The sequence below is a fragment of the Apostichopus japonicus genome, chromosome 19, assembly GCF_037975245.1.
Source record: "Apostichopus japonicus isolate 1M-3 chromosome 19, ASM3797524v1, whole genome shotgun sequence".
NCBI classification, from domain to species: domain Eukaryota; kingdom Metazoa; phylum Echinodermata; class Holothuroidea; order Aspidochirotida; family Stichopodidae; genus Apostichopus; species Apostichopus japonicus.
The window spans coordinates 31,892,719-31,910,334 of NC_092579.1; the positions used below are offsets into that span (position 1 = coordinate 31,892,719).

Consider the following 17,616-nt stretch of genomic DNA (forward strand, 5'->3'; position numbering starts at 1 on the left):
AATCAGTTCCAAGTAAGGAGAGTTAGGAATTTGGCCAGCTTGTTGTCCTAGTTATTGATTAAAACTCTCCAAACAAATAATGAGAATAACCAGAATTCTGAAGTCTCCTTTTTTATGCAACAACTATAAAATTACAAAACAAAACAAAAATAAAATACAGCTTCTTCAATTTCATGTATCTTTCTTGTAGCATTCATGCACTTGTATGCAAACCGTTTGTTCATCTCTTGTGGCTGTGGCTCTGTCCACTGGTTTCTGCCACACGTACTGTGAATGTACTCTGAACATAAAACAAATAGAAATAATTAATAATGATAGGGCACAAATATACATTGGCACAATAACCACCCACCAGAAACGGAAAATATAATATATAATATTCAGTGCATAATGGACGTCGCAACGCGAGGGAGAGATGGGTGGCTTTAGACCCCACTTTTTTTGCAAGCAAGCATGTTTACACATGTCTTACAACATGTCACAAAGTTTATATATAACCTTACTAGCCCTCCCCCCCTGTAATAATTATTAAAATGATAAAAAATTTGGCCATTGCATATAACCACATATGAAAAACAGAAATGTAATCACATTAAACCCTGCATGCCCAACACTCAAATGTTTTGCATTTTTATAACGCTATTTCAATGGTAAGTAAAATCTCTGTAGTACGGTAAGAGAAACGTCAGACTTGAACGTGAAGTTTGACTAGGTAAAACTAGGAAACTAATCCAAGTACTGAATGTCCAAATAATTACCAAACATAGGTATTGCCCCATGCACCCATAAGAATAAGCTTAACTGTAGTAACCTTATAAGTTTAGGCCTAAACAAGAAATATTCTACACATGTAGCCTTGTCTTATTTTAATTTGATTATTAATTTTATTAACTGCAAATATGCTGTTTATCGTTGCACAAGACAGGATAAAATTAGAAGTTGATCTTGGTTATTGTGCCACTGTCAGAAAGTTTCATATGATTACACATAGAAATGAAACAGAAAAAAGGTCAACATACCACTTATTTTGATGATTTTTCTAGAATACGGCCGCTTTCCTCTCCACTTTATCAAGCAGACTGCATTTTCAGTTGCATTTTCTTTGTCCATCACCGACTCTGTACTAACTTGTTGATCTTTCATCCAATAAATAACACATTTTTTAGGCTTGGTCTTCTTCGATGGGTCAACAATATTTTCCATATTCTTGGATAACTGCAGCAAGTTCTGAACATCCATTATTGGATATTTAGGCCTAGGCCTATCGCTGTGGGATAAAATTTATTTTCTTCCAAGTTTCAGTCTAATGTTAATAAAGTTCAGTCGGGCTGCAAGGACTGGAACAAATTTAGTCCGACTCAAAAACTGAAACATTTATTTCTGCGAACTCAAATTCAATCTGCTAATAAAAGTTGAATAAAATTCAAGAGGAATAAATATCTGTTCAAAAGGGAGTATTAAGCACAGAATACTAAAACAGTAAGTCTATGAATATGATCGATGAGATTTTGGAAAGGCTTCAGTTTTCAATCCTCCGCGGTATATTCAAATACTGCCGTGCCTGTGCACTTCACCTTGGCCAGAAAGCGTATTATAAATACTAATGTGATGACACTAACATCATGAAAGGAAAGCTGGGATGCTCCTGAGGGTCTTTGTAAGTTTGATGAGCTCAGCTTGTGCCCGCAGGCGTCCACAGGATTCTGTATCAAATCGTTTGGAGAAGAGGCTTATAAACACAAACATCCGTTTTCCTGATAGTGTTACAATGCTTCTATTGTACCTCATACATATTGTACATAATGCTTTTGCCTGTTTGCTATCAAGGTGCTTTGCAGAATCCAGGCATTGGTTATATCCACCATAGAGAAGTTGACATCTTTTTGTTCATTAAAGAGCAAATAATCAAATAGCCAAGTTTGGTCCAGTTTTGTTGACAGACAAAACAATTTTGTTGGATAGGAACAAATAAAGTATTATTGCCCAGACAGACAGTTGGCTCAAATATTTGCCTGTTGAAGGAGAAGTGCATTTCTGTGCTTGTTCTGTAATGGCAGTATTTAGCTCTTTTGTCCCTTGACAGAGAGATGGAAGACAAAATGCTTCAATTGAGAAGGATTCAAAGGTTTCATCAAAAGGACGAAATTTCAAACCAGATTTAAGCTAAAAACGACTCTTTAGTGGGTCTTGTATTTTTGAAGCATAAATGCCAAACGGATGGTTTCTTCGGCAAATCATGTACGATTTTGTCGTCCTCTTATATGAAATTGTTGAGTTTCATTCTTCGGATGGCATATACAAGATGACAAATATAAGAATCTCCTTAGTAGTGTTAGGACCAGCAGAGCAAAGTCGGCAACGAGAAACGACAAAGGAGGAATAAGAGAGATTAAAAGAGTCGCTCGTAAGACTTGTGTTCGATAATGTAGCAACAAACTGCATTCAAACGCTTTACCGTATGCTAATTATTCGTGACATATACATGCCGTAGGCCTGGATAATGTCATCCACCTACCGGATGAAGTCAGAGACAAGGTCGGCGAAGCAACTGCCAAGGACGCAGGTGGGGTCAGTGAGACAGGACACAAACTGAAGGTCGGTAAACTGGAGTTTGAAGCCATGATGAGACATTTGGACAATATGGTAAGATTTCAAAATGCAAAAATTCCAACTCACTTGGCCTGCAACGTCTGTGCAGCAGACCAACTAGCCTTATTTGCATTTAAAGATCTGGGCAAACATAGCTAGCATTTACTATGCTAATTGCCAACCGATGGCGTCGCTAGTTAACGTATGAGGTTTTTGATCATATGTGTACCAAGCTAATACGCTTTATTAAGTGAGATAATTCAGTGAGAAGTGAGTTGTAGGAAGTCAGTGTGGATAAGCAGGTAGCTTCGTTCAGTCAAAGTAAACAGCTGTGACGTATCAGGATGGTTGGATACACCATTCGATTTGATTTGTGTCTTACTTGAAACTCTAATTGTTACAGCTTGATACTCTCTTAGATTCACTATATATATATATATATATATATATATATGTATATATATATATATATATATATATATATATATATATATAAATATATAGTATTGGCAAGCTCTTGACTTAATAATCAGAATGGTTTCATACGCTATTGAACATAATCGATACTTTATCGGTTTGGGGAACTTCATGAAGCTCCCCCATGTGATCTGTTGCACACCCCACCCATTTTGAAACTATTTTCAAGATCACCTGCATCCAAAATTGTGCAATATTTCATGGAAATGGCATAGAAACGGAATGTTCCAATTAGTTTGTCCTGAATGCACCAAAGACAGCGAATGTGTGAGATTTTCAAAGAGATACTTGTGGAAGACTTGATATGTAATCATTTCATAAGTAAAACAGCAAAGATGGAGGAATGTTGTGCTGCTGATGTTAGATGTAAGAGTGACTTAGATCTGCAACCAGCACAAAAATTTGATCACAGGAACTTTTTAATTTGTTACAGGGTTACATAACAGGCAACGTGTACGGCCAGCCGTTTGTGAGACACGAACTGAAGCCCAAGAGCGACGTCGCCTACCCAGCCGCCTCCACCAACTTCATCTACATCTACGACAACAAATTTGAGAAGAGCAGATACGAGTCACCGATCAAGATGTTGAACAGGAGGCAGGCAGAGGAGAAGACGAAATGGCTGAACACGCCAAACACATACTCCAAGGTGAAGGTAGCCCAAGAGTACGCCAACTGGGGAGAGGAAGGGGAAGACGAGGGCTACAAGACAAAGATACACCTGAGTAGTAGTGACATGTAATTGGTGGTAGGCACATCATCTGTTTGACAGAATCACCCGACACAATCCTTAATTTTGGGCAATTTGGGGACTTTGACAATTCAAGACATCAAAGAGGCACTTGCCAAGGTGATGAAAATGTTTTGATTTTAGCACTTTCCAGAAACAAAAAATATAAATCTAAAATGTCCTACAGATGGAATTATCAGAAGTTAGTCATCCTTTGTTTGTTTGCTATTTATTTAGCAAATGTTTGATCTTTTCAGAGGGAGAACAAGGATAGAAGGGTTGTTGGGGGGAGGGGGAGGCGGGATTGTCACCATTCTGGACAATGTTAGTCATCCTTTGATTGGCTGAATAAATATCTATCTATAAATATCTATCTAATGTGATCCGGGGCGGTGATTTGTTTCAAATATTGATGGGGTACATTTGCTTGGGTGCAGGTGCGTAGCAACTTTCATCCCCCAAATTGTTCTCGCGCTTTGTGATATTTTGTATATTACTAACTAAGCGGAGCGCCACCATCGGTTGGCAAGCAGCGTACAAGAAAATTTCTGGTTTTGATAGCCCCCAGATCACCGAAAATGGCACTTCTCAGGCTTGAAAATGACCAACCAGATGTACACTTTTGCCTGAGAACCAAGTTTTTTCCAAATAGTTTTTTTTTCCATCCATTACCTATTTTAAGATTGACACCAGTCACACATCATGTTGGACCTCATTGCATCTCCTGTGGATCATTGCTTTTGTAGGTAATACTACGTAACGGCCCAAAATACCCGTCAGCCCCACTTTTCAAGGTTTTAAAGCCCATTATTTGTTTAGAATTTGAATAAAAAATTCACTTCAAACATGCCCATAATGTTGCACAAAATATCATCTATGGACAACCAATATATAGAAAAAAAACCTTCAACCCCTAACAGACCTGTCAAAATTGCACGAGTAGAGGGAAGTATGATGAAGAATGTTGGTCAGGGAAGTTTCGAAAATTCAGACACAGTTAATGATATTAAAACCTCTTATAACAGCTACTATAAAACTTCCATATCATAAAAAAAAAATACAAAAAAAAAATTGAGGGGGGGAGCGGTCTCCCCCTTCGCCCCCTGGCTACGCTCCTGCGGTTAGAAATCTTGTAGGAAACAGGCCAAATGGAAACCCAGTAACTCTTCTCTCTGGTTACATTTTTCACAGTGGGTAGGTGACAAGGACCCCAAGAGTGGTGATGCAGGCGCTATCACCGATCCACAACAGTTTGCAAGACAGGGACAAGGTCATAAGGAGTACAAGAAGAAGGTTAAACTGTACGTTGATGACGTTATACACTGTTATTTCTAATTGATTGTTTTATTTTTGTTATTTGTCACCACTTTCTCCTTCCTCTCACTTCTTTCCCATTTTTTCGCCTTTCCCCTAATTCGGTCTTCCGAGGAGTGAATGATGTATCTGGTATGTTATAGAAAAAGTGGTAAAAAAAAAAGATAATGTAAAAGTGTATCAGTGGGTGTTGCCCTGGATTCGTTGAAGCGGACTCCGCACGTAGGTAGGGTTCTCCCCTTGGAGGGAGCGGACTCCCCATTTAGGGAGCCATTTCCACATGTAGGGAGGGTTCACCCAAGAAAGTTTTTTAAGATGTGGTATTTACTACTTTTGTATTTTTATGGTAGGTTGAAGCGGGTGGGTGTATATTTCCTCACGCCCCCGACCCCCTTCCCACCCAGGATCATTTTACACACAGCAGACCCTTAGCCAGCCTCAAAAATTTGCTGTGAGAACTTTAAACATTCTTAAATCTCTCCTCCTTAGTATCACTCTTCAATGTCCTCTTAGTGTTATGTTATGTGTCTTCTTAGTGCTATGTTATGTGTTCTGTCATTCTGACATCTTTGATAGATGTCCCAAAGAGTGTCTGCCGGTGAAGTTTCCGTAACCATATTACCCAGAAATGAAAATTTGATGAGGTCACACCTGCATCCAACAGAACGAGGCATTTAGCACTCATGCCACATGCTCCTTGCAGCTGGTGCCAGGACCGCGGTGGCAAAAGGCATGAATTTTTAATGCCTCATCCTTAATGGCAGAGAGACTATGAATAGAAGTGTTATAATGTTACCAACGAGGATGTTGTCTACTCTTTGAATTTCAGATTAGGCAAGAGCGTTTTGGGGATAAGACACACCCTGGACCCATCTCTGAAGTTCTGGCAGGTATAACTTATGGAGATGCTTGCAGAACACAGGTGCGTTGGAATTTTCCTTGTCTCTGGCCCCCCTACCTTCCATTCTTCTCCCCACCCCCCACCCCCTCTGCATTTATCTATTAAGTCCACATTCTTAAAGGATATCTCTTGTTTTAGATTATGAAGAGCAGAGCCACCCACCTATTTCTGTTTATAGATTGTTTATGATTTGCATACTAGTATAAAGTATACCGACTAAGTTCAGTAGTATGTCAGCTGATAAGGCTTTTTGTTTCATGGACAAGACCGTAATAAGTTGGTGTAGGGTTATATAGCAGTTGTACGGGTATGCTACTGTAGACAAGGACAGAATAAAGCGCCCTCGCTACCTGTTGTGTTCTAACACGTCTCATACCAGCACAACAGTGTCCTGTTTCATTGAAGCTTTTACACTGGTTCGAGAGTAAACCACTTGTATCAGCCCGATGACCCTCTAATAATATTGTAAACATTGATCAAGATCTAATAATATGGTAAAGTTTGATCAAGGTACCAGTTTACTTAAGAATAGAAAGTCTTTTTTTTTCTGTCTGTAGTTAGGTAATAGCTTGGCTGGCCTATCCCCCAATCCCAACACTTATTTTTATGTTATTTGATTAAGCATTATCTTGACCGCACCTACCAATGGGCTGCCAAAGACTTAAGTATCCTTGCTTAGAAAAATTGTAAAAATCTTCATCATTAATCCAAAACAAGCACTAAGTAATAGAAAGAGAGAAAATAAAAGGAAGGGGGGGGGGCAATTTTGTTTTATCAATGTGCCTGGTGTGACAGTCGTTAGGATACGATTCATGTGTACTTATTAAAGTGTGGTGAAAATGACGGATGGTCTCCACATTCCTGCCGTTAGGTTCTATGTAAGTAATATCAGTGAATGTACCACAAGAAAGTACATGAGCTACAGGGAAAAGTTGAGATATTAGCCCTCCTCCCACCACCCCTGCACTCCACCCAGTAAAATGTGTGAGTAAATTGACACTGAAGCTAGTAATTGGACATGCCACTGGAGTTGCACTTCATGTTAAAATCAATAGGTTGAACAAACTTCCATTGATAAGATCGAATTAATTGATCAATCTCAACTTACTGAAGCCAGCTTACTCGGAAACAAATATCTTTCAGTTATGGCTTGTTTTGATATTCTTCATTAATGATTACACAAAGTGATTGGTTTTAAGTGTAGAAATCATGTCACCTTTTATGTGAGTCATAAATCAATGCTTTGCTTTACTTTTGTTGGTGAACTCGGTTTGATCAGTGCTGTTCTACCCAACCTCTACCCCCACCTATCCCCACCCCCCAAATTGCAGTTGTTTTCGGATTGGTTTGACTAGACACATGTTTGAAAGACTTGCCTGCAGCTTTTGTTTACTTTTCAATTGAGTGTTTTGTTTTGAATTTATTTTTGAAGTGATATTGTTTTCGTAAGCTTCACTTTCACCCTTTTTTGCATGAAAAAATGTTTTTATGGTAATGTGTGTATCTTTGCTGAACATCAGAAAGAAAAAAAATACAAGAAGATAATTTCATAATGAAACTATAGTTTAGAGAATTAATACCCAAGAGATTCTCAAAGAATATTATTTTAGATTTGCCAGATTTTCTGAAAGCATCGGTTCTGATCCTGCCAGACTCTATGTTTATTGTTCAGTTAAAGTAGCATTCAGCTTGAAAAATCTCAATAAAACACCAAACCATGTATTCCATATCAAATACGAACATAATCGATGTGCAAATGATAGAAATTACACAAAGAGGAAGTTTTAACCTCCGACTATGTCCATATTAGCTGTTAGCGTTAGTCTTTACCATGTTTTTACTGTTTCTAGTTTTAGTGTTCGACTAACAAACAGTTTAAAACAAAAAAAATTTGGAAAAAAGTGCTCCTTTAATCTAAATTGCCTGCATGGAATATAGCTCCACTTTTAGTCAAATTACAGTAGTGCATGTCACCTTTAAACCCTGTCATTCTTCAATCTCCTTAAACTAGATCCCCCAAAATTGCTTGACTTTCTCTCCAAACTACGATGTTGCCTCGACCAAAAAGAGGGGAGAAAGGAGAAACTGTTTTCTTTCTTAATTCAGCCATCTTTTTGGGCATTTGCTACAATGATGTGATTTTGCTGTGACGTTGTCACAACTTGTCACAACGTGTCACAAGTCTGTATTTACTCTGTCGTTGTCGTTGATGTTGTTGCAAGTTTTGGTTTCCTTCCCCACTCGGTCGACCAGGATGCGCCACTGTCGGATTCTCGTGACAGTATGTAACCAGGCCAACAGGAATAGGAAATAAATTTAATAACAAAACAAGGACAATAGCGCATCTTGGGAATAAAAGCAACCGAAATATCATCATTTTGTCACGGTGGATTTATATTGCAGACTTGAGGTTTCTGTATTATCTATGAGGACATTATTAGAACAAACATCAGTAGCAACTGAAGTTCTCTCTCACCCTGTTTACTTCATCCATTTTCATTTTTCTTGGTGGTGAAGGGTGATGGGTGTGGGGAAGTGGGGGGTTAAATGCCACCCTGAATATTTAAAATATGCAAAATTCTTAAAACCACAGAAAGATCAAATGTAAGAGAGGATCAAGATGTCTTACTTGACTTTTCATATAGCAGAAGGGACAGAGGTGATCAGGCTAATTAGCCATGTGAAGTTGCACCTCTTTGGGCGTGGGTCGGAGGGGGAGAAATACACCAAGGGTTTCGTACAGAAATATTGCATAATATTGCCTTCACCTGGTGGTAATTAGAATTGAATGAAAAGTGTAGTACGTTAAATGCTACTTCACAAAATTGATTGATCTTTTAGCTTTCAATTCAGGCTTCGTCTCTGAAATGCTCTCTCAACCGATTCTCCATTCAGTGATAAAAGGACATCTGGATTCAACTTTAAGTCTCTGCTTGTTTGTTTGTTTCTGTCCTCTCTAAATATGAAAGTCTCAATATCTGTCCCATCCATGTTTTGCCATGCCAAGCATCATATATTTACAGACTAATTGCACCCATTTCGACAGTGCTGAAGTAAAACTCTTTAAAGTGTTTTTAGGGAACTATCTAGTAGCTACTTGACCCGACTCAACTTATTTTCTATGGTATCAATTTTTCTTTAAATCCATTCGGATATGGGTATTTTGAGTTTTTCATACGACGTAAACACAAACAAAAATGTTGGTCATGAATAGCACACAGCTCCTCTGTTTTTACTTACATTTCAAAACTGAGTAAATCGGTTGGTTTTATAACTTGCCTCGTAGTTGTGTTCTGATGAATATCCTTCATTGTTTGTACTTACTTTCATGTGATATTTAGGTATAAAGCCCCATTATGCCTTCCATTATAAACACGAACAAACTGTTCCCTAACCCTAGTTTGGTACCATTGTGTAGTTAATAAGCAGACAATCTTGTAGGTGCATTGTTTGCCAAATATTTTGGCTGAATCTCAGAGAACGAGCGAGAATAGAAACCTCCAAAACATTATTATTCAGACCGTCCAGATGGAATGCATAGTGAGACTTTAACATCAAAGGACAAGATGTACAGTGACCTTTGAGTTAATGTTATATATTCTTTGATGGTATGATATTCCTTTTATTACCCTTATATTTCTTACATCATGGTGAAGCGTGTAAAACCTACCTTTATAATCCCCACCGGTTTCATACACAGTGTATCAAAGACTGGAACAGTATGAACTATCTTTTTAACTGTTTCCATTCATTTAGAAGATAGTGTGCTTAACAGGTCCCATTGGCCCCAGTAAGCTTTTGCCGCCCTATCTAACCCACTAATCTGCTCCCAGGGAGGACGAGAACCACTCTCCTTCCAATTCAACACTGGCCCAATATTACTATCCTTTAGTTGGTACCCCCTGAGCTGCTCCTTGGTACAGCTCTCAACCTAATTAGAGTCCGCCGTAACTATGTTACATAACCCTGGGGTCTCTTTCGGAGGGTTGGCAGGCAATGCTCCGGAATGCACCATGGGGGGATCACTTCTCGACAAAGCGTCTGCATTGGCATGCACTCTGCCAGGCCTAGTTTCTATCTGAAAATCATATGTGCCCAGCACTTCCAGCCACCTAGCTACCTGACCCTCGGGGGATTTAAAGTTATACAACCAACGGAGGGAGCCATGATCCGTGCGTAACAAAAATTTCCTGCCATAAAGGTAGTGGCGGAAATTCTTAATAAAAGTTACAACAGCAAGAATTTCTCTACGTGTTATGGAATACTTCTTTTCACTACTGCTTAGCGTAAGACTGGCATAGGCCGCAGGATGTTCTTCACCCCGAATGGTCTGAGACAACACAGCCCCTATTGCTGTATTGCTAGCATCAGTATCAAGGATAAACATCTGACTAAAATTTGGGTAGGCTAATGCGGGAGCTGTCATCAGTTTAGATTTCAGAGTCTGAAATCGTTCTTCACACTCCTCAGACCACAGAAACCTTTGGCCTTTCTTTGTTAGTGCATGTAGGGGACTGGCAATTTCTGCAAAGTTCCTAATAAATTTCCTGTAATAGGAACACAGTCCCAGAAATCCCCTTAGTTGCTTCAGTACGTGTTGTGGGAGGGGGCCAATCTGTGATTACTTCGATCTTACTGGGATCGGTACCCACCCCGTGATCAGAGACAATGTGACCTAAATACTTGACTTCCTTTTTGAGCAAGTCACACTTGGAAGGCTTAAGCTTCAACCCTGCCCCCTTAATCGGTCGAAAACTTCTCCTAGGCGTACTAAATGCTCCTCTATCGTGGTGGCATATATTATGATATCATCGATATATATAAGACATATTTGCCAATGTAACTCACGAAGTACCTGCTCCATTAATCTCTGAAAAGTGGCAGGGGCGTTGCACAATCCAAAAGGTAACACATTAAACTCATAAAGACCACTACCCATTGAGAAGGCTGTCTTCTCCCTGTCTCTACGGTCCATTTCGACTTGCCAGTACCCACTTTTTAGATCAAGGGTAGAAAACCACTTAGCCCCTGATAATGCATCTAAGCTATCATCTATCCTAGGCAATGGAAAGGCGTCTTTATTAGTAACGTCATTTTACCTACGATAGTCTATACAAAACCACAAAGAGCCATCTTTCTTTTTCACTAGAACCACTGGGGAGGACCACGCACTCTTAGAAGGAAAAATGACGCCTTGCGTCAACATCTCATTCACTTCGGCCTGTGCTTCTACCTGTTTATGAAAGGGGAGTCTCCTAGAGAGCTGTCGGATTGGGGTTGCATCACCCGTATCAATGCAATGCTTAACCAGCCCAATCCTTCCTAAGGGGTCACCTTCGCAAGAGAACACACTACGGTCATCCTGCAAAAACTGCCTCAAACGAATACGCTCACAATCGGGTACACCCTCCCCACTTCGATGGAGCAAATCTTCCATCTCGGCCGGTAACCCACTGGTATAATTGTTCTCTACCTCATCTACCTCCACAACGTTGGCAATGGGGGAAACTATGCCTACATGGGTACCTTTGTACAATGTTACAGGATTCGAAGTACCATTTAATAGTCTAATAGGGACAGTCCTTCTAGAAGTATCAACTAAAGCAAGTCCAACCATAACATGGCGGCTTTCAGGCACTCCAGGTTTAGTTTCCAGTAGGCCTGGCCCATTCAGCTTCCCCGGGGGCACTCCATACATCAATTCTAACACCCCTGACACCATAATCTCGCTCTCTGCAGGGATAAAGACTGTCTCAACCAGTGCTACCCTAACTGGCTGATCCAGCGGAGTCTCACAAAGAGGAACAGCTAAGCGGGTCCTACCAACAAACAATAGGGGTTCACCTCCCAATTGTATCAAACATTCATGTTCTCAAAAGTCAATTCCAAGTAAACCAGGGGCAGTGATACCGCCAACTAGGACTTGCACTGGAATCTTCAGGGTGTGAAATTTGAAGGTTAAGTTACATTTACCTTTTACTTGGAGTGGCCTACCATCAACATCGGCAAAACTGGCTCCCGTCTCAGTAAGTGGAGCCAAATTACCTGCAGAGCATAAATGCTCCCATGTCTGAACACTAATGATGGTAGTACCAGCGCCAGTATCTACTAAAAAAGCAATCTCGGTATTAGAGATACATATATTTGCACACAAAGCTCCCCCTGACTTGACCTTCTCCCCATTTCCAAAACGTTGCAGGGCTTCAATTTGCTCAGTCGAGGGGCACCCCTCATCCCCGACTGACTCTAGTTTCCCGATCCCTGTCTACTTGGCTTAGAGGGACAGTACCGGCTAATGTGACCTAACTGCCCACACCTCCAACACTGCATGGGACCAGGCCCAGACCCAGTTAAAGGGGGTGGCGCTGGCGGACCTTGCTGAACAAATTGACTTAACCTAGCATTGTCCTCCAAACCTTTTCCCAATTGTACTTCCAGCCTATCCAATCTTTCAGTAATTCCGCCAACCGTATCCGACGATGCCAAAACAGTATAGACAGAACGCCGGGGTTTCATCACTCCCTCTGCCTGGTCAATAGCCTCCACCTCAAGGGCAAGATGCAGAGTATTTTCTATTGTCTTGGGTCTACCCCTTCGAACAACAATCCTAGCCAAGGGTGTAGGAACCGGGGGGGGGGGGGCTGGGGGGTGCCAGCCCCCCAGTGAAAAATGTGGAGGGGCGGAAGTATCATTCCGCCCCCCCCCACTTCGCAAGTCAGAAAACCCCTTTTCATTTCCAAATGAGAAAAAAATCTCATTTGGAGCATCAAATTGCATCTAAGGCCAGGTGAAAATACAAAATTAAGTTTACAAAACGGAGTGGGTGTTGAAGTGTGCTATATTGCACCAAATTGCATCTGAGACCACCTGGAAATGCAAACGGTCCCCCTCCCCTTAGACCCCTCCCCCAGGCCGGCCATCAATCTTCAGCCCCCCCACTCAAAAGTACCTTCCTACGCCACTGATCCTAGCATCCCTGTCACGTAAAGCACCCAAAAAAGACTCTAGAGCTAACTCGTCATGTGCTCGCATATCAAGGCCGGGATAAGCCTCTATCACTTCCCGACGGATTGAAGAGCACAGCCCAGGTAAGGTCTCACCCTCTGCCCGTACTCTAGATCTTAATTTTGCCCTTCTAGCGCTAGTCAGGGCTGCTGGAGCAAAAAATCTAGAAAGTGCGTTTACAGTGGTCTCATAACTACCACGGTCTGTAGATGATAGTCCCATATATACCTCCTGGGCGTGCCCAGTTAACTTAGCTACCAGGATTTTTGATTTTTCTAATTCCGTCCACCCATTAATCTCCGCACAGACTGTAAAATGAGTCAGCTAATGATCCCACTTTCTTCTCCCATCATAACTATCTGGCATAATAATAGGTTTACGGAATGAGTCACCTAAGGCATTTGAATTACGAACCCCTCTGCCTGGCGAAGTACCCCTATTATATAACCAATCCCTATCCCTGGTAAGATTAAATTGACAAACCTCAGCTTCTCTCTCCAGTGCCTCTATCTCGGCAATAAGCCTCTCCACAGAGTCCCCCTCGCTCTCTCGTCGTGCAGCCATCTCGCCTCCTTCCAGAAACCAGGCTTACTTAAAGGTAAAGAAACTTGGTATGATATTAAATTGTCAAAATACCATGGGGCTCCAAAGCCCTGCCAGCAAACTTGAAATAGGGAGGTGGGGTGACAAAAATAATCCCACTTCTGACACCAATTTCTGTAACGCCCTTGTACCCCAGCCGAGCGGTAGCGTGGGAAATCAGGCAGCTGGAGGCCACCTGATGTCAGGGCAGGGGAAGGGGGGAGGCGAAGACTTATGCTAGCAGGGCTTGAACCAATACACAAAAAAGAGAGAAGAATATAGTTAAAGAGAACTGGGTCTCAAATCAACAATTTAATAGCTTAATTAACTTTAAACATACACTTAACAAAAATAAGGCAGTGACTTTCTGCCGTACACAAATATAAAAGCAAACAACGTTCCGGGCAGAGATTCAGTTTAAATAAATAACAAATACACTACATACCAGGGCGTGGGCAGCACGGCTCTTAAGAATCACGAGAGTGAATACCTGACACGTGGCGCCAACGGCAGACTAAAGAAATACTGCCTAATGTGGTCCCGCCCCGATTAACTTCTGCAATACCTCCGGGGAGAGCCCTAATTTGACCCTACCTCCGGAGTCTATAACATGCAAAGAAGCCAACCAGGACGGGAAATTATTAGTTGTACAATACAAAAGGAATCGCGCCCGGTAGTCAGCCCTCACTCCCGGACCCGCTCTCTAAAATAAATGAACCTTGCCTTTAAAATAATACTATACTCTAATTGCCGTGCTGCTCACCGCTGGTCTCCAGTTCTCTGCCCGAACTTCAACGAAATAAATTAAGTGTCCACAAAACAAAATACATAAGAAAAACAACGTCTTAATTAAACAAGGTAAAGAGAGCAAGTGAAAGTACAATAGATAAACGGTAAACAGAACAACTCGCGTAATAAAAGAGCGAATGCCTGGAATGCTGGTGATGGCAGACGACGGGGAGAGCGAAAGAGACCTGCATAATAAAACAAAAGTAAATGGAATGGTGAATGAATGGACAACAAATCGCAGGGTAAATTATTCAAACAAAACGGGAAAACATATTCTTAGTAGCCCTGGGCGCATTCTAAATACGGGGTACACGCATCCCGAACAACCCAGGGCGTAACAATAGTACAGTATTCAAATGGTAGCCTTTACTGTAGAGTTGTTAACTCTATTGTTCACTCTGATAGTTGAGTATAATTAAGTTACATAATATATGCTGCAAGACACTTGGGGCGATATTTTATGAAGGAAGTACGTTCCGTTGTAGCTACTTGTTCTGTTTGCTATATGATCTAACTGTTAACAATGAATTATTTGACAACCTGTAGGCTTTATTTTCACACTCAAATGAGTACTTATTAATGATTACCCACATTGTTGATTATTATAGATGTGATTGAACACACAATATCACAACCTAATTAAAAGGCTTGTATTAGTATACATCTCTCTCCAGAGGCTCCAGTTCACTGTACTTTGATCAAGGGATGTCATTTTCTTATCATGTTTTCAGTTTTAGTACTTTTATCTTTTATGTTACTGTTTAATTATCATTCAATTATGGTGTGTATGTATGCTGTTGATAAATAAAAAGGATTCCAGCTTCCACGGAGTGGTAAAATAAATGGCTGTCCTTTGAGTTTCTTATAAAGCAAAGATTTATATCAGAGCTGTAACATTATGTAAATGTGGTTTTCTGTTTCTTAATCGATCTTGGTGTCCAATTGCACTACACATCCAACAAATGCAGATACCCCCTCCAACCATACCAAAGATAAGAATGGGGTTACACGGCCCTTGTAATAATAATAATGAGCAGTTATTTTTACAAAGCTTAACCAAACACAAATGTGGGAGAAGCCCGCGCACAGGCGTATGGATCACAACTTACACTACGGGTGGCTTCCAATTCAACATTTTATATAAAATTTAGAAACTCATTTCAGATGGGAAAACTGTAGACTGCTCTTGGATGATAAACCCACCTTACATAGAACCTCCTGATTGCCAAACCTCATTGCTTCAAATGCCATTGCCTTTATCCACTCGATCACAGCACCAGTGGTTCATCCTAGATGAAACCTAGCTGGCAGAGGGAGGGGGGGGGCACCTAAGATACAGTTACAGCAACTGAAGTAGATATAACTTTTGATTCTATTAAAATTTAGCAAACCTCTCCATTACCCAACCTCTACTTCAAGACATGCATAAGGAACAGATGCTCTAGAACTCTGCACAAAAAGGTAAGACTGTACTTTAAGAACAAAACCTCTACATGGATCAGAGAAACAGTGAATTTCATTTAATACCTTCATTTATATTGGGGAATGGGTTAAAAATTCAGACAGTTTATCTAAAAAATCTCAAATGTGACATTTTATCACAAAATTCAAGCAGTTTTTGCCAAAATTTGTTGTATCTGAGAATGTTCATGCAGCTAGCTAAACAATTTTAGGTTGACATTTTTATGTCAAGATTCGCCCCAAGAGTCCGGCCCCCTCAAAAAGTGTAAATTATTATCTTTAGAATGTCTGTCCCATGGATACGCCAGACCTACACCCTCGCCCCCCCCCCCCCCGCGTTGATCATGACAGTACGCCTACTGTCCCGCCTAGGCCTAATGCCAGACCAACCCATTCGAGTAATGATATATTGGTCATTAAAACAACTTTTGTGACGAGATTCGCAGCGAACTCAATAAATTATCTTGACCATGCAACATGTTTAATGACCTTAGGCCTATGTTATGAGAACATTTGAATTGTTTCGTTGTAAATGTAATGATTTCAAATGGATATGCATCTAGCATGTCATTGCTAGTTTATTTTTTTTCAATTAATACGTTGATATATTATGCGGTGTTTGTCCCACATGGCTTGCCATAGACGCACACGGTCGTGGTCAAAGGTTAAGCAACGGAGCGCGAATTATGATCTGTATATAAAGCTCACGAAAGGTTACACGAGCAGTACGTGCAGTTCGCTTCCTGGCAGCCGTTGGCTAACAATTCATACGTAATTGTAATTTGTAGCCTATTCTGTATGGGGGGGTAACTGCCAAAGAATGTGAATGGCAGATATATTCGCCAGCTCGAAGGTTGTGTATTAGTTTTATGGAGCAAGTTAGTACTTCACATTGTTTGAGTCAGCGAGCGTGAGAAATTACGCTAGCCTATCATATAATAGTATAGCTTAGGCCTAACGATAGGCTAGCTCACGTAGGCACTGGCGTCTATACTAGTTGGAATGCTAATCTAGGCCTAATATGATTATTCACTAGACAATTAACGTAAGTAAAGTAGGTCACTTTATATCTTCCGACAAAATACTAGACCTAGCTGGTTGGGCCTAATTACTTTCTGGTTAAGGCTAGTACAGTTAGGCTAGGCCTAACTTAATTAGCCTAGGCCTAAATGTCTTTAAATTCCTACCAGAGTAGCCTACCATAGCCTAGGCTATGCCATCTAGCACTTAACAATAACAGTAACACATCCACAAGAAACTAACTCGCAGCCGGACAAATTAGCTTAGGATGAAAGCTCTCTTTCCTTTTTTTTTTTCCATCGTGACAGGCAAGTCCGTTGGTTTCTTCTCCAACTTCCAAGAATAAAAAAAATAGTTTCCTCCCTGAAATTATTTTTAGGGGTTGAAACCAATGTTTTTCAGGGGAGGAAAGAAAGACGGCTTGGCTGTGGAAAGAATTAATTTAGGTAGTGAAGCAACTGCACGTAGTAAATGTGTCTTGTGATTTAGGAGAGTTTGGTGAAAGAAAGGAACATATTTCAAGAGCCACTTGTACCTGTAGTAATTGAAGAAACTGGTAAATAGGAAAACAAGGAGAGGAACCAAGGAGGGCATACCTATAGGCTAAATTTTCTATGTTATTTCATTCCCACAATGAATGCCATTACAAGCAAACGACCCATTACCACTATGAATTCCACGCATGTATATTACCCCATGTTCGCATACAATCCTATGCAAACAATCCGGCCTATTCACAAACACTTTT

At 40.6% G+C, this 17,616-nt stretch overlaps 1 protein-coding gene across 2 annotated transcripts; it reads left to right on the forward strand.

Moving 5' to 3' along the window:
• The first annotated feature begins 273 nt into the window (after window positions 1–273).
• LOC139959388 (gamma-adducin-like) lies at window positions 274–15,230 on the forward strand. 2 transcript variants are annotated; one of them, XM_071956956.1, is made up of 5 exons: window positions 274–2,643; window positions 3,500–3,916; window positions 4,988–5,097; window positions 5,940–6,032; window positions 11,161–15,230. In XM_071956956.1, the coding sequence occupies exons 1-2, from the start codon at window positions 2,620–2,622 to the stop codon at window positions 3,806–3,808; spliced, it is 333 nt and encodes a 110-aa protein (XP_071813057.1). In that variant the 5' UTR covers window positions 274–2,619; the 3' UTR covers window positions 3,809–3,916; window positions 4,988–5,097; window positions 5,940–6,032; window positions 11,161–15,230. The 2 variants fall into 2 exon arrangements, with proteins under 2 accessions (XP_071813057.1, XP_071813058.1); XM_071956957.1 differs by having other exon boundaries at window positions 3,500–3,814.
• The last annotated feature ends 2,386 nt before the right edge of the window (window positions 15,231–17,616 follow it).

Bases quoted from the DNA above. Each gene is read 5' to 3' on its own strand.
- LOC139959388 (XM_071956956.1), top strand. From the start codon at position 2,620: ATGATGAGACATTTGGACAATATG. The intron at 2,644-3,499 runs GTAAGATTTCAA...AATTTGTTACAG, and splicing joins TGAGACATTTGGACAATATG to GGTTACATAACAGGCAACGT.